This window comes from Tursiops truncatus, chromosome 8, assembly GCF_011762595.2.
Source record: "Tursiops truncatus isolate mTurTru1 chromosome 8, mTurTru1.mat.Y, whole genome shotgun sequence".
Lineage (NCBI taxonomy): Eukaryota > Metazoa > Chordata > Mammalia > Artiodactyla > Delphinidae > Tursiops > Tursiops truncatus.
The window spans coordinates 11564476-11592448 of record NC_047041.1 but is presented as its reverse complement, the minus strand read 5'-3'; the positions used below and the strand labels follow the sequence as shown (position 1 = coordinate 11592448).

The 27973-nt window shown below is 46.8% G+C and overlaps 1 protein-coding gene across 1 annotated transcript in view; it reads left to right on the top strand.

Annotated features, from left to right (window-relative positions):
* SORL1 (sortilin related receptor 1) overlaps positions 1–27973 on the top strand; it is a 160545-nt gene that overhangs the window by 74274 nt on the left and 58298 nt on the right. The window contains exons 13-23 of the mRNA XM_033861888.2: positions 5088–5266; positions 6752–6938; positions 10533–10661; positions 11480–11565; positions 14847–15019; positions 16099–16230; positions 17887–17978; positions 19215–19461; positions 20678–20816; positions 25847–26020; positions 27415–27528. Of these exons, the coding sequence (XP_033717779.1) occupies positions 5088–5266; positions 6752–6938; positions 10533–10661; positions 11480–11565; positions 14847–15019; positions 16099–16230; positions 17887–17978; positions 19215–19461; positions 20678–20816; positions 25847–26020; positions 27415–27528 (1652 nt within the window). The remainder of the gene's footprint in view (positions 1–5087; positions 5267–6751; positions 6939–10532; positions 10662–11479; positions 11566–14846; positions 15020–16098; positions 16231–17886; positions 17979–19214; positions 19462–20677; positions 20817–25846; positions 26021–27414; positions 27529–27973) is intronic.

Sequence of the window (27973 nt, the reverse complement as noted above, 5' to 3'; positions counted from 1 at the left end):
CCAGTAATGCTATCTGGGAGACAGGAGAAGGCTTCTGGGAGGAGAGGAAACTTGAGCTGAGACTTCAAGGGTAAAAAGCAATGTTGGATTGCCACCCCAGGTTTAGAAAGAGCTTGTGCAGAGACCAGCATGAATCAGAGTGCAAGGTGCAGCTCTTTAGTATTGACAGAATGTACATCTCGGGGTGTGTGTGAGGAATGAGGCTTGCAGTAGCTCTGTGGTCAGGGGCCAGGTCACCTGAGGACCTTACACGCCGCACCAGAGACATTAGACTTTGCTTTTGAAATGATAGAGTCCCTCTGAGGGTTTAAAAATAGGGGAATGACATGGCTAGTGTAGAAAGATGGCTCTGGCAAGTTGAGGAGCATGAATCTAAAAGGACCAAGACTGGAGGTGAGAGATGCTGCTTAGGTGGGGACCAAGCATTTTGAGGACTATGTGTTCAGGACCTGCTTTTTGACTAGACGGTGTCAGGGGGGATGGGGGGGTGACAGGGCAAGATGATCATATCACTCATAGAAAAGCAGAGGAAAAGGTATTGGCCTGAAGGGCCATAGGATGAGTGCAGATGTGGACAAGTTGAACTGAAGTGGCTGTGGTATGTCCACGGGGAGATCCCCAGCAGGGATCTGGACATATTACATCCTCTGGTTCTGTCTTCCACTGCCCGTTGCAGGAATTTTCTCTCTGTCATCTGTGATGGATGGTCACCCAAGTCTTTGCTTGAATAACTCTAGTGATGGGGACTTTGCCAAGTCAAAAGGAGCTTCCATGTCACTTTGGACAATTTGTTGTTCATCTGTTCGTGCACTAAGTATTTATTCATCCGTTCCTTTATGAATGAAAGTTCTCAGGTCAGAGAGAGCCCAAACTCTCCTCACTCCCGTTGCTATGCAGCGGGCTCAGCTTCCAGGAGATACATCCAACAGATACTTTCTCTTCTGCCTGAAAGCCTTTCAGATGCACGAGGACCTCTCCCTGTCCTCTTCAGAGCATCTCCTCTTCCATGGCAAACAGCCCCCGTTCCTTCCCTCCTGTGCTGTAGGATCCTGAATCTACACCCTCTATTTTCTCCTTTGGGCCCTCCTCACAATGTCAGAGGTTTAAGATGTGGAGCCCAGATCTGTCCCCAGCAGCCTGAAACATGCGTCACATTGGCGTTGATACCAGCATGATCCTAGACACTCAATTTCTTTTAATAAAAACCCTAAGACAGTTTTTCTTTGCCCTATATCATTACCCTATTCTGAAATCAAGAGTTACCCTGAGAAAAGGAAACGGGATTCATTTATTGTGACTTGTGTGTGAAACAATTTGAGCTCCCAGCTCCAACTTCCTTCGTGTCTAAGTGCTCTCCAATCAACTGTTTCATACTCCATTCTTGAAACAACTTTTTCTTCTTAAGGGAAATAAAACTACTTTTTCTCATCTAGTCTTGAGATCTTTATCTGTTCTCGTGGTTCTTTTAGAGATTATTAAAAGGAGCTCTGCAATTATACCTTTAAATCTTTCAGTTCCCTAGAGTGTGCTTTATTTTGCATTCATTTTCCTTTAACTTCCGTCTTTTTTTTCTGCTTTGTCCAGTTTGAAGATCATTCTCTTTAATAAAGACAAAATCAAAATAGAAATTGACTAACTACTGCTGCCTCATTTTCTGTCTTTCCTATTTATACCATTAACCATCAGACGGATGAGCCTATTCCATTTCTAATTTTTTTTTTATAATAGTGTTTATTTATTTTTACTTGTTGACAGTTTGCTTTATTTATTTATTTATGGCTGTGTTGGGTCTTCGTTTCTGTGCAAGGACTTTCTCTAGTTGTGGCAAGCGGGGGCCACTCTTCATCGCGGTGCGCAGGCCTCTCACTATCACCGCCACTCTTACCGCGGAGCACAGGCTCCAGACGCGCAGGCTCAGTAATTGTGGCTCACGGGCCCAGTTGCTCCGCGGCATGTGGGATCTTCCCAGACCAGGGCTCGAACCTGTGTCTCCTGCATTGGCAGGCAGATTCTCAACCACTGCGCCACCAGCGAAGCCCTCCATTTCTGATTCTTTATAGGACTTGCTGGGTAACCAACCCACGTCTCACTGCTCACTAACCTCCCAATTATTTTGGTCATTTGAAGCATAATCCTTGACTTATTTTGAGTTTGCGTTGTTTGGCCACTGTTTCTACAGATTACTAGCTGTAAGAATGACAGCTAGTATTAATTAGCAGATTGCTACTGCTCTTTAAGTTTTTGCCCTTGGTTAATATGACTCTTTTCTCATCTTGAATATGTTTTTTTTTTAAACGTCTGAGCTCATCAAGGACCTTTCTCTCCAGCCACACATTTGTGTTTTAAATTGAGTGTCTACCACTGCTTCACTTATTTAGTGTATCTTTGGTTATATTATGTTACTATTGTATTATAGTCCCATCTTCTTGAGAGCTTTGGCCATGAGATTAGGTCTATACTTCCGTTTGAACGTTTTAAATTCTCCGTTCCTAAGGGCTGGGGCCCTACGTCCTCTTTCACGACTATTAGGCCTATAAAGATGGCTTGGTTTGTTTTCTTGCAAGGTTCTTGTCAGTTTCACTTCACCAGCACAAGTTCTCCTCTGGAGGTCAGAATTTGGTCCAGAACAGATGTTCCCTTAACTTTTGCAGTTGATAATGTGACTACCATGTCTCCAAAATTTTGAAAAAGCACTGTTTTTTATTTTTTATTTATTTATTTATTTATTTATTTTTTGCGGTACGCGGGCCTCTCACTGTTGTGGCCTCTCCCATTGCGGAGCACAGGCTCCGGACGCGCAGGCTCCGCGGCCATGGCTCACGGGCCCAGCCGATCCATGGCATGTGGGACCTTCCCGGACCGGGAAGGACACGAACCCGTGTCCCCTGCATCGGCAGGCGGACTCTCAACCACTGCGCCACCAGGGAAGCCCAGCACTGTTTTTTAAATGCCCAGTTTATTCTTAGGTTCAGGGCTGTACTCGGCCATGCACCTGCTTTTTAGTCTCATTAATATGTTATGGTCAGAGTCTGCTGGGAACTTCTCGAGAAATGGGATGATTCATTTCCTGAGGTTATCTCACGTTCGAGGAGCTGTTAAGCAGAATTACCTAGGCAATGTGCAAATAGGCAGACTTCCGGCCTTATCACACGGATAGCTCCCATCATGTCTGGTTAATAGGCTGACTCTGCTGGTTCAGTTTGCTTTAAAGATGGCACTAAGCCATTGGCTCATCACCCTGCTACAAGAAAGAGAATCAATGAGTTACCTTATCCCCGTACCTGCTTCAGAGATAGCTTAAACCAAAAGCATATCAGCCAGAAGAGAATTTCTCCTCTTAGGAAGATCTGTGGAGGAGATTGCTCAGTCCCCATTGCCCTGTAGCCCCACCACTAGGTTTAACCCATAACACTTCTTGCAGAAGTACCAATTCTCGTAATCTCAAGACAAGAGGAGGTGTTTGGATTGAATGATGTTGTAACAAGAACTACATCAAGTATTAAGATCCTGAGTGAGTAAAACTAATATCTCAAAAACATGGGAAAAGTGAAAGAAAAGTTTTGTATATAATTTGGATTTGAGAGACCCAGTAGCTCTGTGACCCTCATGAACCCCCTCTTAATTGAGTGGTTTCTCATGGTGAGCATCTCACCAGCTTACTGGGTGATGAAGCAAATACCGGGCACACTTTCCTCTCCTTCTCCTCTTCGATACAAAAGATAATTTGAAATCAGTACAGTTACTTCAGTGCTGCTTTTTTTTTTTTTCCCTCAAGGGCTTGCTCTCTCGTTCTGATGTAGTCTGTCTTGGAGACTTTTCTCAGGACACACTTTCCTCCAACTTCTTAATTTTTAAGACTATGGGAAAAGTTGGAAAAATTGTATAAAAATGACTCATGTGACCTTCCCCTACAGCTCCCTTCATCACCAATTGTTAACATTTTGTCCGTTTGCTCTGCTTTTGCCATCTATCCTGTCTGTCATCTTTCTATCCATCCATCCGTCCAGCCATCTATCTGTGCAGCCACCCTGTTTTTTGGGAATCATTTGAAAGAAAGTTGCAGCTCTTGGGCCCCTTTATAGCTAAATACTTAAACATACACATATCTCCAGGAAGTCAGCGTATTTTCCTGCACAATCAGAATGCCATTATCACACCCAAGAAAATGATCATGAACTCAGTATTACTTATAGACTATTATATTTTCTCAGTTGTCCTTTACTATTTGTAGCTGTTGGGTTTTTTTTCCTAATCCAGGATTCAGTCCATGTTTACATATCGCATTTGGTTATTATACCTCTTTAGTCTCTTTCAATCTATAACAAGCCCTCTGCCTCTTGTTGGTTGGTTGGTTGGTTTTTCATGGCCTTGATGTTTTGAAGAATCCAGACCAGTTGTCATGTAGAAAGTTCCACATTCTGAATTTGTCCAGTCGCATGGAATAGTAGTGCCTAGATGATGTGGTATCCTCAGTGCTTTGTCCAGGAGGTACACGATGTCAGGTTGAACCACTGTGAGTGATGCTAAGTTTGTTGAGGGTTGAACCTCAGATTGTCCGCTGTAAATTACATTTCCCCCTTTGCAGTGAGTGTGAGTTGATATCTTTAGACCGTGTGAACACTCTGGTCCTCTTGTCTGACTCGGTTGTTACAGTGGGGGGGTTATAGTACAGTCACTTTTCTCATTCTGTCATTGTTTTCAACATTTATTAGGTAGCACTGTAGTATAATAAAAAAAAATTCCCTCCTCCCTTTCTCTTCCTGTTTGGTATCATTTAGAGACCCATGGCCTCTTTTCATTCAGTGTATTATCTGTTACCATCATTTCTCTTTGTTAAGTTCATATTTTCCCAGACTGGCCAGTTGGAGCCCCATCAAGGTGGCTCCCATGTCCTTTCGGGTCATCGGCATCCGTCTGTGAGCACTTCCCCCCTTTCTGGCACAACCTTAAACTTGCCCGGCTTTAGCCCAGTATCAGCCACTTCTCCAAGGAGCCCTGGTTCCTCTTACAGATGAATGTTATCTGGAAACCAAGCTCTCGCCCCGGAGACTTTAACCGCAAGGATCCTTTTACTTGCATTTGGGCAGGTACAGCACCAACGAAGGGGAGACCTGGAAAACATTCATCTTCTCCGAGAAGCCGGTGTTTGTGTACGGGCTCCTCACGGAGCCCGGCGAGAAGAGCACTGTCTTCACCATCTTTGGCTCCAACAAAGAGAACATCCACAGCTGGCTGATCCTCCAGGTCAATGCCACGGCTGCCTTGGGTAAGCTGCTGCCTCCTCGGCCCTTTGCACAGAAATACCTATTGAAAGCATCAGCTTAGATACCGTGCCCTGGGAAGAGTTTGTGATCCATTGAAGAAGACGGGCACATATGCAGTAAGTGAATGAGAGATTCAGAGGCAGTTGCTCGGGCAGTTGTTCATAGGGCCACATGTTGTCTTTTGTATTCTCATTTCCTGTGCGGTCACGGGCACAGGGGAGGTTTACGTATGTGTGTGCTGAACATGTGAATGAATGAATGCTTGGAAAACATACTTCCAAATTAGCAGTTCCAGTTTGGCAAATTCAGTGGGTAACTACTACTAGTGATGCAGGGTCCTCTCAGAGCTGCCTGGGGTCTCATCACCATCTGCTCGCCCAGACGCAGGACCTGTAAATAAGCGAGCAGGGAGAGTGAACTTCTTTATCGTACGTCTTCCTTCCTCACCCCCGTGTAACCCTGCCCTCGGCAACTTCTCTGCTTCGGCTGACATTATTCCAGCTGCCTGGAATGCCCCTTGGGTTCAGTTTCCACTCGTTGAAATCCTTCTCATGGATCAGGATCCAATGCACTTGACTGCTACTCCCAACCAAGAGATCTCTCCCCTCTTCTCTGTGTCCCTAGCGTACGTGTACTCATCACACCTTGATTTACAAATTTGTGTCTGTCCCTCTGGGTGTGTCCTCTCCCATCAGCTAGATCATAGGTCTTTAGACGCAAGAACCTGCCCTGTGCATAGTCATATTCTACCCACTGGACGGCCTGATAACCTTATTGTCAGTAAGGGTTTAATAAATGCTTGCTGATCGGAATGGTGTTGAGTTGACAGTAGTTCATCAGTTTCAGGCAGCATTTAATCTCACCAAAGACACACATATGAAAAAGACGTCAACTACCAGTATAGACATTGGTGTACTTTGGAATTCCTGTAGAAACCACTCTACTTAAATTTCGAGTGGATGTGGGTAGATGGAATGACGGTCCAGGTTGTCTGACCAGTTCTCAGCCTCCTTTCATGAAGATCCCATACCTTCCGGGCAGTGACAGTGAATTCTCTTGCTCGTGGGCCATACTACCAGATGCGTCCACGCTGCCTCGGGAGGCAGGCAGGGGACAGTACTCCTGAGGGGTACCATCTCTCAGGGATTCAGCCTCTACCTAACTCCCTGGAGATGAACGCCTCTGGGCACCTGTTTCTAAGGAAACTGCAGAATCTGCGGAAATCTTTCCGAAGTGTAGACAGTGAGCACCAAAGAAGCTTGCTTCTTCCCATCTTTCTCAGATGCACGTCCGTGTTTCAGGGGACACCAAGGGGCTGCTGCCCGGCCTCAGAGCCGGCTGATTAGAGGGACGGGCTGGCTCCGGGGGCCTGCACACCCGCTGGGCAGTAACGGGAGGTACGGGAAGTGGGTGGCTGGGCTGCGGGGCGGGCAGGACAGGAAACCCTGCGTGTGTCTGCCTGTAATGCTGTATTTCCTCCTCCTTAGGGGTTCCCTGCACAGAGAACGACTACAAGCTGTGGTCCCCGTCTGATGAGCGGGGCAGCGAGTGTCTGCTAGGGCACAAGACGGTTTTCAAACGCAGGATCCCCCACGCCACGTGTTTTAACGGAGAAGACTTCGACCGGCCGGTGGTCCTGTCCAACTGCTCCTGTACCCGACAGGACTATGAATGGTGGGTTCTACATCCATGCCAGGGACTGAGTTCTATTCTGGTCACTCACCGGTGTGGGAAACAGACTAGGACATGGTCCCTTCCCCTGAAGAAAGGGAGGGAATCATAGGAAACAAATATTTATTAAGCATCTCTTATGAGCCCGGAACCTTGCTAGGCACTGTTTATGCAGGTTATTCCATTTAGTTGTTACAGCCGTGTGATGTGGTGGAGGTGTGACACCCAGGCAAGTTGCGGTGGTTTATGCAGGAATAGGTCACTCTGGGATTTGTTTCTACGAGGGCAGCCCAAGAAAGGAACATGCTGAAGGTTCGATTGTAGATAACTCCTTTTTTGTTAGGAGCCCTATTCCAGAGGGAATTTGTTTCTTTATCTGAAACGAGGGGGGGTTAGTGTTTTTATATATATATATATATATATATATATATATTTGTATATTCATGGGTCCTTGAGTAAAATATCCAAGACGCTGCTTGACATTGTGGAAGAAATGACGTGCACACAAATCATTGTAACAGGAGACGGGAAGATGCAGGTACCTTGGAGGAGGAACGGGTGCTTTTGCTGGGATTATTGATAGGAAAGAGGAGACTGGGATTTGCTGCTGGGGAATCAGGAAATCTCTGGAGGCAACACTGTTTGAGATGGGCTTTAAGGAGGAAGCATCAGGGTACGTGACTGGAGCGTTCTGGGAAGACGCAGCAGCAGCGTGAAGGTGTGGAAACAGGAAAGTGTAGTTGGTAGTTTAGTTTGGATGTCTTGTTGGATGTATGACTGGGGGTCAGTGAGTGGAGATGAGGCTGAAAAGAGAGAGACTACGGTGGGGTGGAGACTTGGGCGTGGACCATATTCTGTAAGCAGGAGGATGTCTTTGGAGGCTTTTGAGGAGAGTTGATGACCAGAACAGAGCTTAGCTTTAGGAAGATGATGCTAGCAGTAGAGACATAGGGTCTCAGAGCCCGTAGACGATCCCCCAAGTCTGTGATCCAGCATGAAATCATTCCAGGTTTGCAGGGCTCTCGGTAGAGCGCGGGTACTGATCGTAAGCACATAACTCATTTTTCAGTGGTTGCCGAAGCATAAAGAAACCAAAGGTTGCTTTGGGAAGCCACACTTATCTTGACTAAAGCCAGAAACCTTGGATGTGTTCTAGTCCAGAGGTGGGAACAGGGCCACAGAGTAAACGTTTTAGGCTTTGCAGGCCATGTGGTCTCCGTTGCAGCTACTCAGCTCTGCCTGTGTATTGAGATTGCCGCCTAGATGAATGGGCGTGGCCGTGACCCGATAAAGCTTTATTTACAAAACAGCCAACCAGATTCAGGCAGTTCCGGTCCTAGACCAGTGCTTCGGAAACTTGAAGGTGCATGTGAATCATCTTGGATCTCATTAAAATGCAAGTCCTGACTTGGTTGTCCTGGGGCCCTGCCGTCGCCCAGGCTCCAGGTGACCCCGAGGCTGCTTCTCTGCAGAGCTACCCTCAGAGCAGCAGGGCTTTAGACAGCCAAAGACGAGCATCCTCTCCGAAAGCCGTGTGGTCCTAAGATAACGACGTAGACGCTTTCATGGCAGAAGCACAGAGCTGTTCAATGTTCCCAGTGATGTCCGCTCAGTGCCCCTCTGCTGCCTTCTGCCCTCCCTTAGAGAACCCTAAATGGTAATGCCAGTCGGAGGGATTTTGCTGGTCTGAGGTATCCCTGCCGACTGGATTGAGACTTTGGGGACCCTGATCATGGAAAAGATTACGAGCCCTCTCTCCTCCCTCTTTTATCCCCATTAAATACTTGAAAATAAGACAAAATGAAGAATATGTGAGAAAATCTGACAAATCTTGATTTTTTTTTTTGATGAACACTATTACGCTTTTTCTCTAAAATCATCATTGTTTTTCTCTAAAATCCCCCCAAAACAGCAATAGCAACAACCAAAAGCAAAAGCCAGGTGCCTGGCCCCCATGGGTCCACCACACCCACTCAGCTAAAAGCCACTGGAGGCTGAGACCAGGAAACGGCCTGCCCCGCCCCTCTTGGGCTTTGGGCCAGATGGGATTGTGGGGTGATGACCATGCAAACGGTGAAGGGTGTGTTTCAGGGCATCTTGTGGTTCCCCTGTTTGCTGTAGCTTCTAGAAAGGAACCAGCCTGACTGCATGGCTCTTGGAAAGGTTTGGTGGCACTGACCTGTGGCAGTGGGGAGGGCAGGGTCTGGACATGGACATGAAGAGAGGACAGCTGTACTTACTTCCAACAGTCCTTTCGGGCCTCCCTGGGAAGCACAGTTACTAGCCTGTATGTTCCCTGATTTCAGGAGTAGTTTCTTTTACATCTTTATATTCCCCCAGGTTGCCAATAAGAGTGGTTTTCAAACTCTTGACTGCAACTGCTAGTAAGCAATGTATTTTATAGTGTGATCTTGTACCTACACATATTTGTGTATGTAGACATGTACACACATCTATGTAAACAGAAGTTTTATGAGGTAAGATTCACTTTCAAGTGCGATGAATTTTGCAATTTTTTTGTGGGGGGGGAGGAAGCAGGTCTGGACCCTCCAATATGCTTTCACAGCCCACTAGGTCATGACCCATAGTTTGAAAAAACTGCTCAAGCAGAGTACTTTGCCATTGGAGTAATTAATGCTCTGCTTAGTCCCCCAAAAGGTTTAAAGCAGCCATTCTGTAGAAATTTACTGGATTTAATGAATGGAACGTGTTTGGTACAGTAATAAAACTGCTCCCTTCTGAAAAATGCTCTACAGGGTGCTAAATGTGGACTGTCATGTAATATGTACACGAACCACCTTGCCCTGTACCTGTTAATACTTTTCCTGCAGTAGGTGTTATAGTTGATAGAGTAAATGAAGGCTTTTGGGTAAAGCACATCGACAAGGAAAGTCCCGTTGGATCACGAGTTTATGGTTTGGGCCAGACCTTGGCAAGTACAGCTGCCTCGTTTTAGAGCCATCCACTCACGCAGACAAGGGCAGGGCCAAGACTAGACCTGGGACCCCTGCTTCCTACCCCAGGGCTCTGCCTGGCTAGCTGGCCAGTGTGGAAGAGATGTGGTCCCCAAATTGCAGAAGGTCTGGGTCCCGAAGTGCACGAGGAGGCCCCCACGGTGATTTTAGGGAGAAGGTGGACATGCTCTTAAATAACATTGAATCCTTAGTTTAGAAAAAAGACGGTTCCTTTAAATTTCTCTTTTAATCCTTCTAGTCACGTCAAGGTGAAAGTCTCACTGGGTGCTAGTAATTCTTCACATTTGCCAATTGCTTTTAACAAAGAGAGGGCAGGCCCAGAGTCTCTGGACAGGGAACTGGGTCCAGCTAAAAAAAGTCAGTATTATTTTGTCTTTGGCATCATGATCTGTCTCGTTTCTGTCTATTTATGGCATATGATAATGGTTTTCCAATTACGGCTCTGTTATAAAGTTTCTTCTGAAAATGCATTAGTGTAAAATAGTGAGTATTCGTTAAAGGGACATGTTGAGTAACTTACAATACAGGTGGTGGGCAGTAGGGTGGACGTCACAAGGGAGGGTCCCAAAATACCTGAAGTGTGTCAACCAGCGGCCTTACCGAGCCCCAATTGCCTTTTCAGTGACTTTGGCTTCAAGATGAGTGAAGATTTGTTATTAGAGGTTTGTGTTCCGGATCCTGAGTTTTCTGGGAAGTCGCACTCCCCTCCTGTGCCTTGTCCTGTGGGTTCTGCTTACAGGAGAACCAGAGGGTACGTCTCACAGAGGTTGCCATGTCTGGGGCACGGCGGGTCTGCACTTGGTATGGAGAGCGCAGAGGACCACCTGGGTTCCTTTCATACTCTAAATGCCAGAATTCCAAGGTAGCAGGTTTCAGGTAGCTTGGGGAATTTTTAAAACGGTGATGTTTGCAAACTTGTCTCCCCACCCTAGCCCCCCGTGGAAAAAAATGCAAGTCTGTAAGCGTCTCTGCAACTCCAGTTATTTCTTAAGTCATAAACTTCAGCCAGTGCACGTCTTCAGAGCATTGTGTTGAAGAGATACAGTTGACGCTTGAACAATACACATTTGAAATGCATATAAGGTCCACTTACATGTGGAGTTTCTTCAGTAAATGTAATACCTGTATTTTCACTGTACTTTTAAGTTAAGGTGGGGGAAAGTTTGTGTTCGATGAGAGATCACAGTACGTAGAATCAAAAGAACTAGGGTTCTAATCCTGATTCTACTCAGACTATTTGAGTTCCTGCCTTTGGGTGAGTCATTTATGAATTCCTTTGATTTTGAGGTGGAGGTAGCAGTACTAGTGGTGGGGGGTTGGTCAGTGCCCCTAACCCTGGAGCTGTTCAAGGGTCAACGGTATATGTGGAACTCTCGCCTGGGACAGCGCTCCAAATTGTCTGTGCTGCCTCATTTATTTACAGGCAGAAGCAATTCAGAATGATTCAATTCCTTCTTCTTGCTGTATAGGAAGATGAATAGATAAGCTGTGTTGTCCATGGATGGGTAGATGTTCCTTTATGACTATTCTTTGATGTTTCTGACCTCTTACTCTTGGTGGGGGTGACAGCTATCGGAAGATTTCTGGGGACACCTGCAGTGGAGGAGATGTTGAAGTACGCCTGGAAGGAGAGCTGGTGCCGTGTCCTTTGGCAGGTGAGACGTGGTTTCTTCCCTTTGTCTTGTCGAGACATTGTTGAAGCATTCCCGTGATCTCACCTGGCTCTTCAAACTTCCTGGAGAGAAAGGATGGGTATCTCAGAGCTCCCGTTTCCCCCTAAGCATGGTATCCAAACAACATTTATTTATAACCTTATGTTTTTATAGGAATGGAAGACATTTTCGGAGGGAAATCCCTTTTGTTCGTTGAAAAATATTTATTTGGCATCTGTTGTATTCTAGGCGTGGGGGGCCGAGGGCACCCTTAGGCCTTCTGTGTGTTCCGTGATCCGTTTGTTTGTCATAGAAAGAGACTCATGGCTTTCTGGGAAATAGCTAAGTGATCTATCTTAATTTTTATAACAATAATTATGACTAATATTTTAACGGAATTTTACACATTTTAATGTACTTTTCCATGCGTTATCAGTTTAGTCCTTAAAACTACCCAGTGAAGCAGATATTATTATTAGCTCCATTTTTTTTTTTTTTTTTAATATGAGGAAGTGTGTTCAGAGGAGAGAGTTAAACAATTTATTTGAGGTCCCACGTCTGGTGAGTGACAGAGCTAGAATTCAGACTCTAAGCCTCATGCTCTTGCTTGGCCATCACTCAAGTGGCACGTGAGCGTCATTCCCATTCTTTGAGGTGATCACGTGCGTGCTCATTGGGGGAAACTTTTGCAGCAAGTGCACGTGCTATAAAGGTATAATGTGTTCCAAACATTTCAAGTTGATTTGGTGGTGATAGCAGATGTGGAGGTATTTGTAATATAGACGTGAAATTATGATACCTTAACAAAGAGCTAATCTCTTAGCATCTTTCCTTTCTTTGCTCCGTTTCTAGTCTTTTTCATGTAGGGCTTCTCTTCCCTCTGAGCCCTCCCTCCTGCTCACGCCTCTCGGGGAAGGTGCGTGACTGGAGCTGGCTCCACTGGTGGTGGTGGCGTCTGATGGAACAGACATCAGCACCAAAGGAAGCCTGAGCGAACAGCCTCGTCCTCCGCGGGCAGGGAAGAGCAGCCCTCGCCTTCGCTCACTGCTCGCCAGTTTGCCCTGGTGTTTTTCATGCTAAGCTCATTAGTCCCTTAATTTAATCTTCCATCATTACTGAGTAATTAACATCCCTCACTGTGGAGACTTCAAAAGAACATGGCTTCCGCAGATTCCCACAAATGAGCAGATAATATTCAAACAGTCCCCTCACGAGAGCTGTTATTGATGAGGGCTTGGGTGAGCAGGGTTTGAGTGATCGCTCTTAAGGGGCTGGAGTAGGTACTTTGGTAATAAATATTTCTGAAGGTAATTCAGCGAGGGGCAAAACAGTTTGTTTAAAACTGTCTAAACTGGTAGGAAAGCTAGTTTCTCTTCTGATAGGAGAAGATAGGATAGGGAATGAAGTGAAAAAATCTCATTTGTAGTGTAGGCCACCTCCTAAATGTTTTTTTTTTTTTTTTTTTTTTTTTGTAAAGCATGGAATAGAAGGCAGGGATGTACCAAGAAAGGAGAAGATGGTTTTATAGGACTAATGTGGAACCGTCATATGTTTGCAAAGATGAGGTAATCTGGTCGTCTGGAAGAATTTTTAAAAGTGAAGTAATTTTTCTTCCTTTGAGATTAGGGTAATAACGCACATCTCTAGGCTGGGATTTACCGAGAGTTCTAGTTCTTTTCTGAGTTAAGAATTGCACACAAAATGCTGTCTGTTCCTCTACACCCAATCCTAAGGCAGGTGTTTCAGGACTCAGACTCTACTCAAAAGGCACTAGTTGGTTAGAAGGAAAAAAAAAAAAAACCCCAAAGCAACAGAATGAGGTTTCTAGATGGTAGACAGATGTGGGGTGAAGGGCTTGCTGCTGTGAACGTGTCTCTGCATCTCCACGTGGCAGCTGCCATGAGAATCCTTGATTCCAATGTCATTTACAAGCTCGGCACTTTTCATCTTGACTATTCCGTCCCCTGGGAATTACAGTGGGAAGGTTTTCTTGCAAACCAAAGGGAGGGGTTTGTTATCATGTGGTGGTGGCTTAGATACTTTTGAAGTGAAGTAATACTGAAGGAAAAGAAGGCAAATTTACCTTTGGTAAAGAATAGTAGGTAGACTTACATTTTGGGGGTGCATTATCTATATTGAAGCCTTTATAAAGCAGAGGTGGCTAGGACATGTTAACTCGTTGAATGAATGGGATGAGAGAGAGCAAACAACCACAGTCACCGTGCAGGCATGCAGCAGAGGGATCCAGATTTGCAACTTGGTCCCAGATGTAACATATTGTCACAACGGATGCCTCAGGTAGGGATGCAGGTGTGTCGCTCATCTCCATTCCCTTGGAAGAATCTGGATGTTTTCCAGGCTGTTCCCTAAGTGGAAGAGACAGAGCACCAGCTCTTCCCGTTCCTAGTTGTCTGACGTTAAGTCAGTCTCGTAAGCACCCTGGGCTTCTATTTCTGTGTCTTGAAAAATGGCACCATCGGTGTTACACCATTGGGTGTTAAAACATAGACTCTGGATCCAGACCCTCCGAGTTCAAGTCTTGGTTCTGCCCCTTACTAGTTGTGTGACCTTGAGTGGGTTACTTAACCTCTTTGCTCTCAGTTTTCTCATTTGTAAAATCAAGTTAATAGTAGTTCTTCCTTTATACAGTTGTTACTGGGATCAGACAATGCCTGGTACATAGTATGTATGTTGTGTAAGTATTTAAGTAGAGATAGAATCTTTGTGATGATTGTGCTGTAAAACGTTTTGTAGGTGGCCAAGGATGTATTATTGCTTTGAAAATATAGTAGGGTGATATAATTGCTCTGTGTCATTGTGAACAATATTGAATGGGTGGGTAAATAGATTAGGAAACTTAGCTGTAAGTCTTCAGCGACTTGGGGTCTTTAGTCAACAAGATTACGATGCCACGTGATGCAGTCCTGTGACAAGGAGGAACGTGCTGATTGGTGTAATTATTTTGTCAAGTGTGACCAAAACTTTTGGGCCGAGCTCTGAAGAATAGCTATTGGAGCATGACTACCGGAGGGAATCTAGATTTTTAAAAAATGTAGCAGTAGACACTTTGCAGAGGAAACAGAGATTCACGGGAGTTTAAGAAACTTGCCCAAGGCAGAAATGTGATTCCTTTACCCACCTTCTGGATTCCTACGTTCTCACTTGACCCACGCCACGTGCAGTGGCTCTGAGGTTTATGGGTGAGAAAAAAGAGGGTCAGACGTGCGAGGACCCGTTCAGCATCCCCAGGTCCAGCCCCCTGTCGTCTTTGTGTGTCTGTGCAGAGGAGAACGAGTTCATCCTGTACGCCATGCGCAAGTCCATCCACCGCTACGACTTGACCTCCGGAGCCACCGAGCAGTTGCCTCTCACCGGGCTGCGGGCAGCGGTGGCCCTGGACTTCGACTATGACCGCAACTGCTTGTATTGGTCCGACCTGGCCTTGGACATCATCCAGGTGCGTCCACTCTGGGTCTGCTCGCGGGGGCTGTGCCTCGTGACTGCCCAGTCCTGGTAAGCTTCTTGCAGAGTGGCCCGAGGAGATGGGTATTGGAGGTTTTTAAGTTGTAACTCCTCTCAGGGCCAACGGAGGACACTTTTCAGTTTTAGTATGTTCTTTCCCTACCTACCTCTGTCCTTGTAGGAAGGACAGAGGGAGCCGCCAGTCTGTGGTATTGCTTCTAAGTGAGGTCTCCCTTTACCTGCTGGAAAGCGTTTAGGATTCGGTGTGTAGCACTATTAGTCCCTCCCTATCGTACGCACTGCCTCGTTAGCGTCCTTCCTTCCAAGCCGTGATATAGTAACACTTGACTTCTCCATAGTTCACGTAATTATCCATTTCAGCTATTCTGAGCACGGTCAAGAACCAGGAAGTAAGCTGTGAAGGTCGCCATGCAGGCCAGATAGATGGCCATACACTCAGACCCATGCATTTTAAAGGAGAGCTATTTGATATTTATTCATTGCTTATTTGATCCTTCTAGAAAAGCAATTCCAGCAAGTTGTATCTGGACTTCCAACCCAACAGAAATTTTACAGGGCCCGGGTATCCGAAGGGTTTGGTGGGGAGGTGGCAGTGACTACTGCCCGTTACTGTCCCAGCGATAGCACCTGATGGCTAGGAGCCTCCCGAGGGAGGAAAGACTTTTTATAAAAAGCAGACACAGGATTTAAAAAATAACAGCAGTCTGGTTTCGTTTATTTTAAAAGCAGACAGACTTATGCATTTTGGTCATCTCCACCTCATTATTGTGATACAGCACAGCTCAGTGACCGGTGTTCATGATGATAATGCAAGGTGATATAAAAGATTCAGTTCTGTTTAGTTATTCTGCTTCAAACAGGAAGCCATAATCCATTTTAGAAATGCTTTTATCAAAAACCAGCTTCATGCATCTGGAACACTTACGAATATAAAACATTTCCGCCCTCCCCCTTCAAGCCAATTGAATAAGTGGGTTCCCATCGAAGGGGCTGATTTGGCTGGAGATCATTTGAACATTTCACACCGTTTCTTCTTTCTTTCTTTCTCATCAGCGCCTCTGTTTGAACGGGAGTGCAGGGCAAGAGGTGATCGTCAGTTCTGGCCTGGAGACAGTGGAAGCCTTGGCTTTTGAACCCCTCAGCCAGTTACTTTACTGGGTGGATTCTGGCTTCAAAAAGATTGAGGTATGTCCTTAATTATGCAGGCAGGGGAGCCCCTGGGCTGGGAGCCAGATTTGACACAGAAGCAGGAGCCAGTGTGTCTCATTCCTCTGGAGATTCCCTGAGAAATGCAGAGAATGGAGGTCCCGTGTGCGAACAGGGGGCCTGAATCTGTTAAACAGAGATTTCATTAAGATACCTGAATACTTACATTTGGGCTAGCAGAAGCACAGAGTAGTAACAGCAATGATGATAATGATACCGTCGCGTTCTTACAATACCGTAACAGCCACACTCGAGTATTATGCTGTCAATTAGCATAATGAAGATAATATCGTGATTATTATCATAATATCATTGTTATTAATGATGAGATACCCTGTTGGAACCACTTTGCATGAATCATTTGATTCACTTCTCACAGCCACCCTGTAAGGTAGGTGCTCTCGTATCCTCACTTCACCTGTCTGCACCTGAGCTCCGCAGGGCACTGGGAGGGTAAGAAGTCATGGTCTCCTAGGCATATGCTCAACCCCTGCATGTTCCTGCTGAGACAGTGGGGCGCTGCCTCCGCACCTCTTTATGCTGATTTCACTGGGGAGACATGACTTGTGGTTTACTGGAAGGCACAGTAGAAGCAGAGAGACCCAGAGAGTTGGGGGAAGTTACATGACAAAAGCCACAAACTCGAGAGACAGACCTGGGTTCAGTCTTTTTTTTTTGCGGTACGCGGGCCTCTCACAGTTGTGGCCTCTCCCATTGCGGAGCACAGGCTCCGGATGCGCAGGCTCAGCGGCCATGGCTCACGGGCCCAGCCGCTCCGCGGCATGTGGGATCTTCCCGGACCGGGGCACGAACCCGCATCCCCTGCATCGGCAGGCGGACTCTCAACCACTGCACCACCAGGGAAGCCCTGGATTCAGTCTTTATTCTAGTAGCTAAGTGACTCGGGCAAGTTTCTCATCCCCTCTAAGCTTCAGTTTCTTCATCTGTAAGGTGAGGATTCCTTTATCCATTCAGTCATTTGACAAGTGCTGTTTTCGGGCACACTTCGTGCCAGGTATGGTTTTAGGTCATGATGATACAGCAGGAGGCAAGACACACAGGTCCCTGTGCTGAGAGAGATTAGGTTTTAGCGGAGCAAGCAAAATAATGAAGAAATAAGTCCATCCGTCCTATCGGTGCCACGTGCTGCAAAGAACATCAAATGGGGCAATGTGACTGTGTGTCTTTGAAAGAGGTCAGCCTCCCTGAAGTTGTAGGAGCCTGTGTGGAGGAGAGAATGTGGAGAGAGCAGTCTGTGGAGGCTCTTCAACGGCAAGGCGGTGACGTTGAGAATTTGTTTTGTGGACAAAGCAGAGCCATGGGTGGCTTTGGAGCAGCGGAGGCGGGTGGAGTTAGTAAACACACAGTGAGCGCTTACTTCGTGCAGGTCATCAAGCCCCCAGAACTGGGGGCACAGGTGGCGCTGGCTCCGCTGTCAGACTGTGTGAGAATTGTCAGCTGAGCCAGAGGAGGGAAGAACTCATTCTGGCTGGAGGTCAGGGCAGATTTCCAGATCAGTCTGTAGGGGAATCAGGCGGCCATAAAGGGACCCATCTGTAGGAGGGAGCCAAGTAGGAAACTTTGCAACGTTTAAGGAGCTCAGACCCATCTTGGCCTTTTCCCCTCCTTTGTCAGGTGGGGAATCCAGATGGCGACTTCCGACTCACGATTGTCAATTCCTCTGTGCTTGACCGGCCCAGGGCTCTGGTCCTCGTGCCCCAAGACGGGTAAGTGTGGTCCCAAAGGAAATCTGTGTGTGTCCAATGCTGTAACAGACAGATTCTCATGGAAAGGCAAACTGCTGGACAGAAACTCGTTTCTAATGATTGTGGTTGAAATAATCTATGACCTGCAGGTCTTGGAACCATGACTTAGACATCCTGGGCAGCTAACTCCATCCCCTTTCCATTAGCAAGCATCAGAATCTCTGTAGGCACCCAGATGTCTCACAGCTGTGGGATGTTTCTCTAACAAAAGGTAGTATTAAAAGTCTCTCTGGACATAGTCAGGCCCACATAGTTGGATATTGTAGGGAGTCTTTATCTTGAGTTTAACGTGTGATACACACATTTAACCCCTTGCTTCTTTTCTCTGCCCCCCAGCTTGTGTTTTCTTACCAGCAATTTGTATGCACTTGGGAAATGCAGAGGTGCTTTTTATTAATTTATTATTAACTTAAGGAAACAGAGCTAAAAGGGAAATTCTGGATGAGGCTTTGTAGCATTTATGATTGAGAATTAGATCGAATTTTAAAAGAAAATTCTGAAAATAAGATACTCATTTGATTAAAAATATTAAAAGAGAGTAGAAGTTTATGAAATGAAAAATATTTGTTTCCTCCATTCTCTTAACTCTTCACCCTCACATTTCCTAGGGGTAATCATTGTTAACAGTTTCTTGGTTAAGAGTTATCATTCAGAGTTTATTTTTACCCGTGTACACGTGTATGCCCTTTAAACACAGACACACAGACACACACAGACACACACACACACGCGTATCAGAAAGGATTATAGGATATTTACTATTCTGCATGTTTTAAAAATATTTAATATGGTTTGAAGATTGTTTTATGTGAGCACATGTAGATCTTTAGACATCATAATATTCTTTTGTGTGTACCGTAATGTATCACTTTATAGGTTAACATTTTTGTGTGTATACATGTATATACACCTAAATATATATGTGTATACACACCTATGTATATTTTTTTGGCTAGTATGAACAATGCTGTGGTGAACATCTTTGTACATTGTCTTTGCATAACTTGATTGTACCATAGATAAATTCCAATAAAAGAATTTGTGGGTCAAGTAGTTAAGTGGCTTTACCTATTAGAATTAGAGATTATAATAACAGTGCTGAACTAACCGGCTGAATGCTTGTCTCTTCGGAGCAGTTTTTGAGCTCCCATTTCCCCAGTTCTGATGGGATGTGTGCTCTTCCCCGGTTTTGGCCAGGGTGATGTTCTGGACCGACTGGGGGGACCTGAGGCCTGGCATTTACCGGAGCAACATGGATGGTTCGGCTGCCTATCGTCTTGTGTCGGAGGACGTGAAGTGGCCCAATGGCATCACCGTGGATGAGCGGTGGATCTACTGGACGGATGCCTACCTGGACTGCATCGAGCGGATCACCTTCAGCGGCCAGCAGCGCTCCGTCATCCTGGACAACCTCCCACACCCCTACGCCATTGCTGTCTTTAAGGTGGGGCCTCACCTGCTCCAGCATTGGGCAACCTGTCAGTGTCTGTGAGGAGCAGACTGAAGTGCAGAGCCTGCTGTCACCGGGTTTTTGCAGAGATGCTTATCTAACCTAGAAACTCAGCTCATTTCTGAATTGGAGGCAGTTTCTTTCTGCCCATAGGGGGGGATGCCAGACAGAGCTGCCAGGGATCCAGGATGCTCACTGTTCACCTTTCAAAAGTTTGAGGTTGCATCCCATGAAAAGTCCTGGCTTGCCTTTCAGTATCGGTGGCCTCATTTTGGCTCTGTGTCTTTTTTTTTTTTTTTTGTGATACGCGGGCCTCTCACTGTTGTGGCCTCTCCCGTTGCGGAGCACAGGCTCCGGACGCGCAGGCTCAGCGGCCATGGCTCACGGGCCCAGCCGCTCCGCGGCATGTGGGATCTTCCCGGACGAGGGCACGAACCCGTGTCCCCTGCATCAGCAGGCAGACTCTCAACCACTGCACCACCAGGGAAGCCCCCTGTGTCTTTTTTTAAAATTTTTTATTTTTTGGCTGCATTGGGTCTTCGTTGCTGCACGCGGGCTTTCTCTAGTTGCAGTGAGCAGGGGCTACTCGTCATTGCGGTGCGCGGGCTTCTCATTGCGGTGACTTCTCTTGTTGCAGAACATGGGCTGTAGGTGTGCGGGCTTCAGTAGTTGCAGCACGTGGGCTCAGTAGTTGCGGCATGTGGGCTTAGTTGCTACACAGCATGTGGGATCTTCCTGGACCAGGGATCGAACCCCTGTCCCCTGCATTGGCAGGCAGATTCTTAACCACTGCGTCCCCAGGGAAGTCCCTGGCTCTGTGTCTTGGTCTCTTGTGAGGTTTGCTCTCTTCATTCCCTGATGTCTTGAGATGATCCCTGTCCCACCTCTGCCTCCTGGGGGTGGCCTATCACTTGTGCTTCGACTCTAGAACACAAAATGGTTGTTCAGATTTTCTACGGAAGGGTTCAACTTGTGGTCAAACTTACCGGATGCTTATCGGATAGTTTCTTTGGGGTGGTTCCTTCAGTGTGGATGCTTGGTGAGGTTTGGATAAAATCACTGACTCTTGCATTTAAGTCAGGTCTTGATCAGGCTGATCATTCAGCCAGTGAATGGTAGGTGTCCACTGCACGATGGAGCTCTTGGTCTGAATGAGGGTCCAGAAAAAAAGACAGAAGAACTGACTGACGAACAAAGGTTTTCTTTGTAGAATGACATCTACTGGGACGACTGGTCACAGCTCAGCATATTCCGAGCTTCCAAATACAGTGGGTCTGAGATGGCGATTCTGGCGAACCGGCTCACGGGGCCCATGGACCTGAAGATTTTCTACCGGGGGAAGACAACCGGTAAGGCAGCATCCTCCTTAATCTCTGTCGAGTTGATCTCTTGCAAGGGGCTGGGTGTGGGCAGTCTCTGATCAAGCAGGATCTGGCAGCCTGTCATGACAACATGTGCATTATTTAATTTCTTCCTATGACATCTTAATTTCTTTTCTAATGATACACAAACAGCTGGAAGACAGCATGTTTTTGCCTGCCTGGAACGCTGGTGCTCGGTGGGTAAATGACACCCTCCTCCTGCCTTTGGCCCCTGACTGATGGGTGGTGTGGCTTCTGTTGCAGCTGGAGAGGCCCAGTGTGCACTTAATCCCCGCTTGGCACCCTGACGGGGAGCGATGCTGTGCTGGGTGCATAGCTTCCGACAGGAGTCCCGTCTTCTCTGGTTGCTCAGATGACCAGTTGCTCATTGAGCCCTACTTCCCTCGCAATGTGAGATCTAGTTATATGATGACTTAATTCGCTTGTCCCCACTGTGAAACTCTAAACCCCATGAAGAAGGAGATTCTGTCTTTGTTTTTGCTCAGTAATCTTACCAATGACCAGCACTCAGTAGCTGCTCAATTCATACTTGTTGAAAGAAGAAGGGATGGGGGTGGGGAGTGTTGCTGGTGGGTGTAGAGAACGGGTGTATGAAAGACTGTGGGCTGAGGCTTCAAGGACTGCTGCAAGGCTCTGACTGGGTGGTCCTGGGGTCCAAGACTATTCAGTAGGATACCTTCTTCCTTACTGCATGGCCCTTGCCCCTTGTTTATCTCCCAACCATACTGTTGATTCTAGAGGAGGGGGATCTGGGTACTCCCCAGAAGAATAGTCCCTTTAAGAAGAGCCCTCTTTATCTCAGCAGGATTAAGTAGCATCCTGGGTCTGCTGACTCTCCTTTATTGACAGACTGCTAGGTTTCCTGTTTTGAACTAGAACGTTGATATTGTCTTGTGGTTTTTGGCTGGCCCTGTGCTAAGAGAAAATTGACAAGGGGAAATAATACGGTTATAGATATCATTGCTATCCTTTGGGGACTAATGAAGAGAGCATGAAAACACGCTTGGAAAACTGTAAAGTATCCTAGAAATGGAAGTCTGCATTATTGTTACGTCTTCACAGCTGACCCGTGAGGTAGGCAGGGCTGGTATTATGGTCCATGGTTTCTAGATTAGGGAACAAAATCTCAGATGTGAATTAGCTTTCCCAAAGCCCCCTCCCATGTTTAGGAGCTGGGCTTTTGTTCCCGTTCTGCCACAAGACGAAAAAGTCACATTCTTTCTTACAGGAGGTGCCTGTTTTGAAATAGGGCAGAGAGACAAAATACAAAAAAAGCACACACACACACACACACACACTCTCTCAAAGACAAAAAAAAGAAAAAGATTAAAAAAAAAAAAAAAGAATGAAATAAGGAGAGAGAAAGGAATCATGCTTTCCAGCTCCAGGGGCTGAAATCTCAGGGCCTTTGACGGAGGACACCCAGCCCTACTGATCCGCCCCGCTGGCAAGCCGAGGGAATTCTCAGCACTTCTTCAAGTTACCTCCCCGTCCAGAAAAGCAGGTCTGCATTTTGACATGTGCTTGTCAGCATGTGTTGGCTGCGCACACAGCCTCAGCTCCTGCAACCCTGTGTTCCGATGGACCTGTAAACCCCGGTTCCCACCCCGAGTCTCGGCCGGTCACTTCATCCCAGCTGCCATGCGGTCACCGCTGTGACCCCAGAGCTACTCTGGCTAGTTTCAAGGAAGGTGACTCTTTGGGACATAAAGGGGGAATCATGGCCTGTCTCCTGCTTCCCGGGGACCTCCTGCCCGCAGACACAGGGCCAGTGAAGCCAGTTTGTCATGTCTCAGGCCGGTTTGGGTTAAATCAAAGCATTTGCGGTGGCACCTGGCTGCCAGCACTGCCTGTGTGCAGTGGGTGCCTCTTGGCCTTGAACTTGTTTGCTCAATCCTGTCTGCTTTGTCAGACACTGAGAGTATTACAAGTTCATGACAGGTAATGGCGATCCCTGGTGCCAGTCGAGCTTTATCAACTTTGTTGTCTCCTCCTAACACACACAGGACTTTGTACTAGCCATGTGTAAAGTGATAACGGCATTTACTCTAAGGGGTTTTGCTGTGTCATAAGCACCACACTGACTGGCTCAGTGGGCTTGTATAACCTCAGTTAACCTTCCCCAAGTCCATGCGTATTATGATTCCCATTTTATAGATGAGAATGTGGAAGTCAGGTTCCGTACCTTTTCTCCATCACACATTTAGTAAGTGGTGAGAATTTGAACCGTGGCCTAGTTGACTTCAAAGCTTGAACTTCAATGAAACCATCAGGCTCTGTACCGTCTGTGATCTGTTGTTGGATTAGCAGTGCTGTGGGATACAACAGTGATCGAGAAATACTAGATTTTGATTGATTCTTGTTTAGGATAAGAATTTTGTTCACTTGCAAAGTGTCTGTTTGGGATATTTGGTTATAAACAGATGCATTTTTTTTGTCTTTATACCTGGCTGTTTTTTACACAGCGTTACTGGAATTAACTCTTCATAAAGAGTGTTTTTTCCTTAAAACAGCTTACTTTGCAAGGCTATTAATGTATGCAACTGATGCTGTAATGGGTTAAAATATTTTGGAGTTCTTTGAATTCTCCTTCAGAGCCGGCAGTAAGCACATGCTTTTCAGTATCTATAATGAAGGCAGATATTTATTATGTGGGGTGGATTTGATAATTGTCAAAAGTATGTAGATCGTTAAGCGAGATAATAGCAATTTTGGCTCCTAAACTGGTTCTGGGGGAGTTTTCCAAAGAGGAAATCTAACAATGTTTTGACTACGCCTAGTGAAGACACTGTGGGGCTAAGTGTTTGGTCTTCTAAAGGAACATCTTTGGAGATGAAGGCTGTCAGCTGTCCACTCTTCACATTGCCCACCTTGCCCACAAAAGGCTGTGGCATCCTGGGTGAGGGGTCTCTAGCTGTGTTGTAGTGGAACTCTGCTGAATCCTCCTTCTGTGCTCTCCCGGGTTCTCTGTAACTAGAACTCCCGTTTTCTGTACTGTGGCTTTGGACCTGCCCACACACTCCTGCCCTGCCTAACTCTTGGGGTCAGTGACTTGCCTGCCTAGGTTGGGGTTTGTCCCTGGCCCTGCCTCTCGGGCTGCAGATTCATTCAAGTCTGTTGAGACCAATCTCCTGGATTACCGCATCTCCCTTTGGGCACTGTACTTTCACCTCTTGCTTCTTTGGGTGGGAACATTTGCCCTGCACGGGAAAATGTCAGTTGTGTTATTTTACAGACACGACCCATGTGAAAATACTCCTGTCGTTGAGTATTTTTCAAATATTCTGTTATTCAATTTCTTGTAACGTCAAACAGTACAGCATCCTTTGAATACAAAGAACACGTTCCAGAACCCCAGATGGGGTTGTTTTCGTTCCTGGCAGCTCAACATTCCCTCCTGCAGCCCACGGCAGGTGTATTTGAGATAAAGGGACAGTGTCTGCCCACGGAACAGATGAGCGGGAGCTGGCTTCCGGCATTTCTGCTCCAGTCAGCAGGTTATTCACTATGATAATCCAGCCTATAGGTTGATGGAGTCATTTGCAAACCCCTTTTGAATGTTTCATCATACAGGTCTCCCCCTGTGGATGTGTGTATTTTATCTACTTGGTAATGCCTTGTGCTCTTGTATCCTTAGTATGAAAGCAATACTGTTGCTGTACCACGGGGGTTTTTATCTCTATGTGTAATACCAGTTAAACACCGATGAGGTGCCAACACATCCAAGGCTTCTGAGTGTGTCATCACCCATCTGAGTACTGATTGTCATTAATGAACCCTGTTTCCCAACCAGAGGCCAGCAGAGGCGTGGCCTAGCTCAGATCTTGGCTGGCTGGAAACCGGTTACTTGGATTTCATTCTGGTGGGGTTCTCTGTCCACGAGATGGCACAGCTGCAGAATCTCTATCAGTTGAGTTTTATCCAAGCATTTATGTATCTTTTTCCCGGTTTTGGTGATGAGTAGTCACAGGCAAAGGAAAAAATACATTTCTTAATTTACGTGGCTTTCACGTTGCTTTATAGTCGCGTCGTATTTTCAGTTGTTAGGAAATGGTTATGGGTCCTCTGTCTCCTTCCCAGAAAGACGTGGAGGGTAGAAAACACCTTTTCCATCCCTGCCCATCCACAGAAGTCCTCCCCTGAGGGCACAGCGGAGGGTTGTGTGGACTCTAGGTGGCACTCTCTTTGCAAAGCTAAACCAGAGAAAAGATTGGAAATAGTGGGCTAGATCAACAGTGACTGGTCCTTATGTGGGTTCATTGCATGTGGATTTATTGCCTGATGGGTCTCTGGTTGGTTCCTCATTGAGCTCAGCAGCTGTGTCCTGGCACAAAGGAATTGAGAAGGGCAGGCCCAGATCTTTGTCCGAGCCCTGTCGTTTCTCAGGTGTATGTTCTAATTAAGGGCTTTTGGGTCACAAGGTATATTAAACTCGCTCAAGCTAACTCAAGTGAAAAGTGCTGTGGAAAGAATGAAGGGGGGATAGGAAGGAACCCAATATAGGAGGTGCAGGCGCGCCAATGGGGACTGGGGCTGGGCCTGGCAAAGCCGTCCTCCCTCCCCCTCCCTGTTCCCTCGTCCTGGTGTCATCCTTTCTTCTCTCCCTAAGTCGGCTTCGTCCTCCTAACGCTGCAGACTGATCCTACCTGCACAGCTCTGATTTGTACAGGTTTTGGCTTGCCCTGCAGCACCTGTGATGCCCTGCATCACCTGTGACACCCATGGGGCATGACTCGCCTCCCGGATCCAGCTCCCCACCTACCCTGTGGTGTCTCAGCGTCCTGATTTCAGATTCCCAGGAGGACCGGTGGGTGCCTGGCTTGGTTCCGGGGCCATCTGATCCAGCCGCGGCCCGTCTCACACTTACCACTTTTTTCTCTTCCTGAGCGTCGTGTTGCTGGGTCTGTAGAAGGAGGAAGTTGCCCTGGGTCTCAGGCCTGCGTTCGGTGCACCCTGGTGTTTACTAACCTGGCCACCACCATCTGTCTCCTTTCCAGGAACCACCTCCTGTGCGTCCAGGCCGTGCAGCCTGCTGTGTCTGCCCAAGGCCAACAACACTAGAAGCTGCAGGTGTCCAGACGGTGTGTCCGGCAGCACCCTCCCGTCCGGGGACCTGATGTGTGAGTGTCCTCACGGCTATCAGCTGAAGAACAACACGTGTGTCAAAGAAGGTGCGTCGCTTTCCTTTTCCCACCATCCCCCTTCCCTTCTGTCCCCGCTCCGGGTGTCCTCGATGCACTCATGTTTGGGGTTATTAAAAATGCCCAAGGTAGAAATTAAACCCCCCTAGATACAGACATCCTGGTTCGGGTTCCAAGGCCCTTGATCCCTCAGTCCTCATCCAGAACGGGCTCATGCTGTTCCTTTAAGAATAAGAGCTGCTTTTAGGATTAGTGTCAGGAGATGCAGGCTTTCCTCTGAGTGCCCCTTTCTTTTTTTCCCCACCTCTTCCGCATCTCATCCACGCCCCACATCTATCTTCTCCAGCTTCTCCTGCTTCCGTAAGTCGGATCACCCCGACTTGGGCAAGGGACTGGTCGGACTCCTTCAGAGTTCACCACATCTCATCCAGCAGCTTCCCGCCCCCCTGCCCCCTGCCCCCTGCCAGCCTGGAAACGTCTGAACTTTCCAACCAATATTGCGGAGGACTTCGAGCCTTTCCTCCCAAGCCCTGGCCAAGTGGCTGCAGCAGCCTCGTTCCACTCCCCCTTTCAACACGGATTCTAACATTTTCCCCCTGAAAACCTGCTAAATCTTTCTTTCCTGTCTAGTTTTTCCATTTACTCAAAGTGGCCTTCTGGGCTCTCTTAAGAAATACAAACGGAAAGAAAATGAACCTTTTCTTCTGAGACACAGGAGACTCTCTTTCAGGCTCTCGACATCATCTTAAAGTTGTTTGGAAAGAAATGGAGTTAACACTGAATTCCAGCAGGAGAAGAGGGCCTCTCTGTATCCCTGTCAGAATGCCTTTGGTTATCCAAACAGGAGGCCAGTCATCACGTGTTCTCGACCCAGTCGACTAAACAGTGCCTTTTTTTCTGTGTGAGGAATTGTAACTGCTTGCTTTGAAGAAGTCATGGTTTGAAGAAGCAGAAAAAAAATCCTCAAGAATATGTAAAGCAAATCTCCGTAACCCTCCTCGTTAATAAATGGAATATATGTGAATATATATGACCATAGTATAGATACACTGAATATATGTTTGGATCTTGGTACACAGTCCCTTAAGGAGTTCCTTGTGAAATTAGTATTTTATAACATTGATACTAGACCCACTGTATCCACTAGACCCACCTGGCACCATCACTCTCCTTTTTCATCATTGTAACCCCCTCTGACGCTGCTAGCTGCCTCTTCTCCAATTTTAATTAAAAGAGGAGAGAAGGGGGCCTCCTTGGACGCTTGCTTCCCGGCGGGCACGTGTGTGTGGCATCCCCCTTCCCCTTTGCCGTCTAAGGCCTGTTATTTGAGTAAGACAAATGGACACTCAAAAGAGAAAGCCTTGTGGTCCAGCAGGAAGAATGATATTGGTTTCGTTTCCTCCTGTGTCTCCCCCGATGGCCAGAGAACACCTGTCTCCGCAACCAGTATCGGTGCAGCAATGGGAACTGTATCAACAGCATCTGGTGGTGTGATTTTGACAACGACTGCGGGGACATGAGCGACGAGAGAAACTGCCGTGAGTCCCCGCTTGGCCGAGTTTTCGGGATGATAGGCATTTCCCATTACTCGGAAGGCTGGTCGGCGCCTCCTGGGTGGGGCCTGCAGTCTGGGGCCCCCATGATCAGCGATGCCCATTTAAGCGGCTGGAGAAAACACATTTCCATATTAGATATTTATTATTAATTAAAGCAAACCCACTTAAGCAAGCTCGCTACTCATTGCAAGGGATTTACAAATACGCCGCGTGGTTGGAACTGAGCTGATTCGGGAGTCAGGCAGTCTGGGCTCTGACTGTGGCTCTTCCACTGTGAGTAGAGCTGGAGACCTGGGGCAGGTGACCAGGTGATAGTCCTTGATTTATAAATTTAATGTTTAGCCTTTTCGGAGATGGGAAACAGGCTTTTACCTTGTTACCTCCAATCAGTTGGTGCCGGCTACCTGCCAGGCTCAGGAGAGGTTGT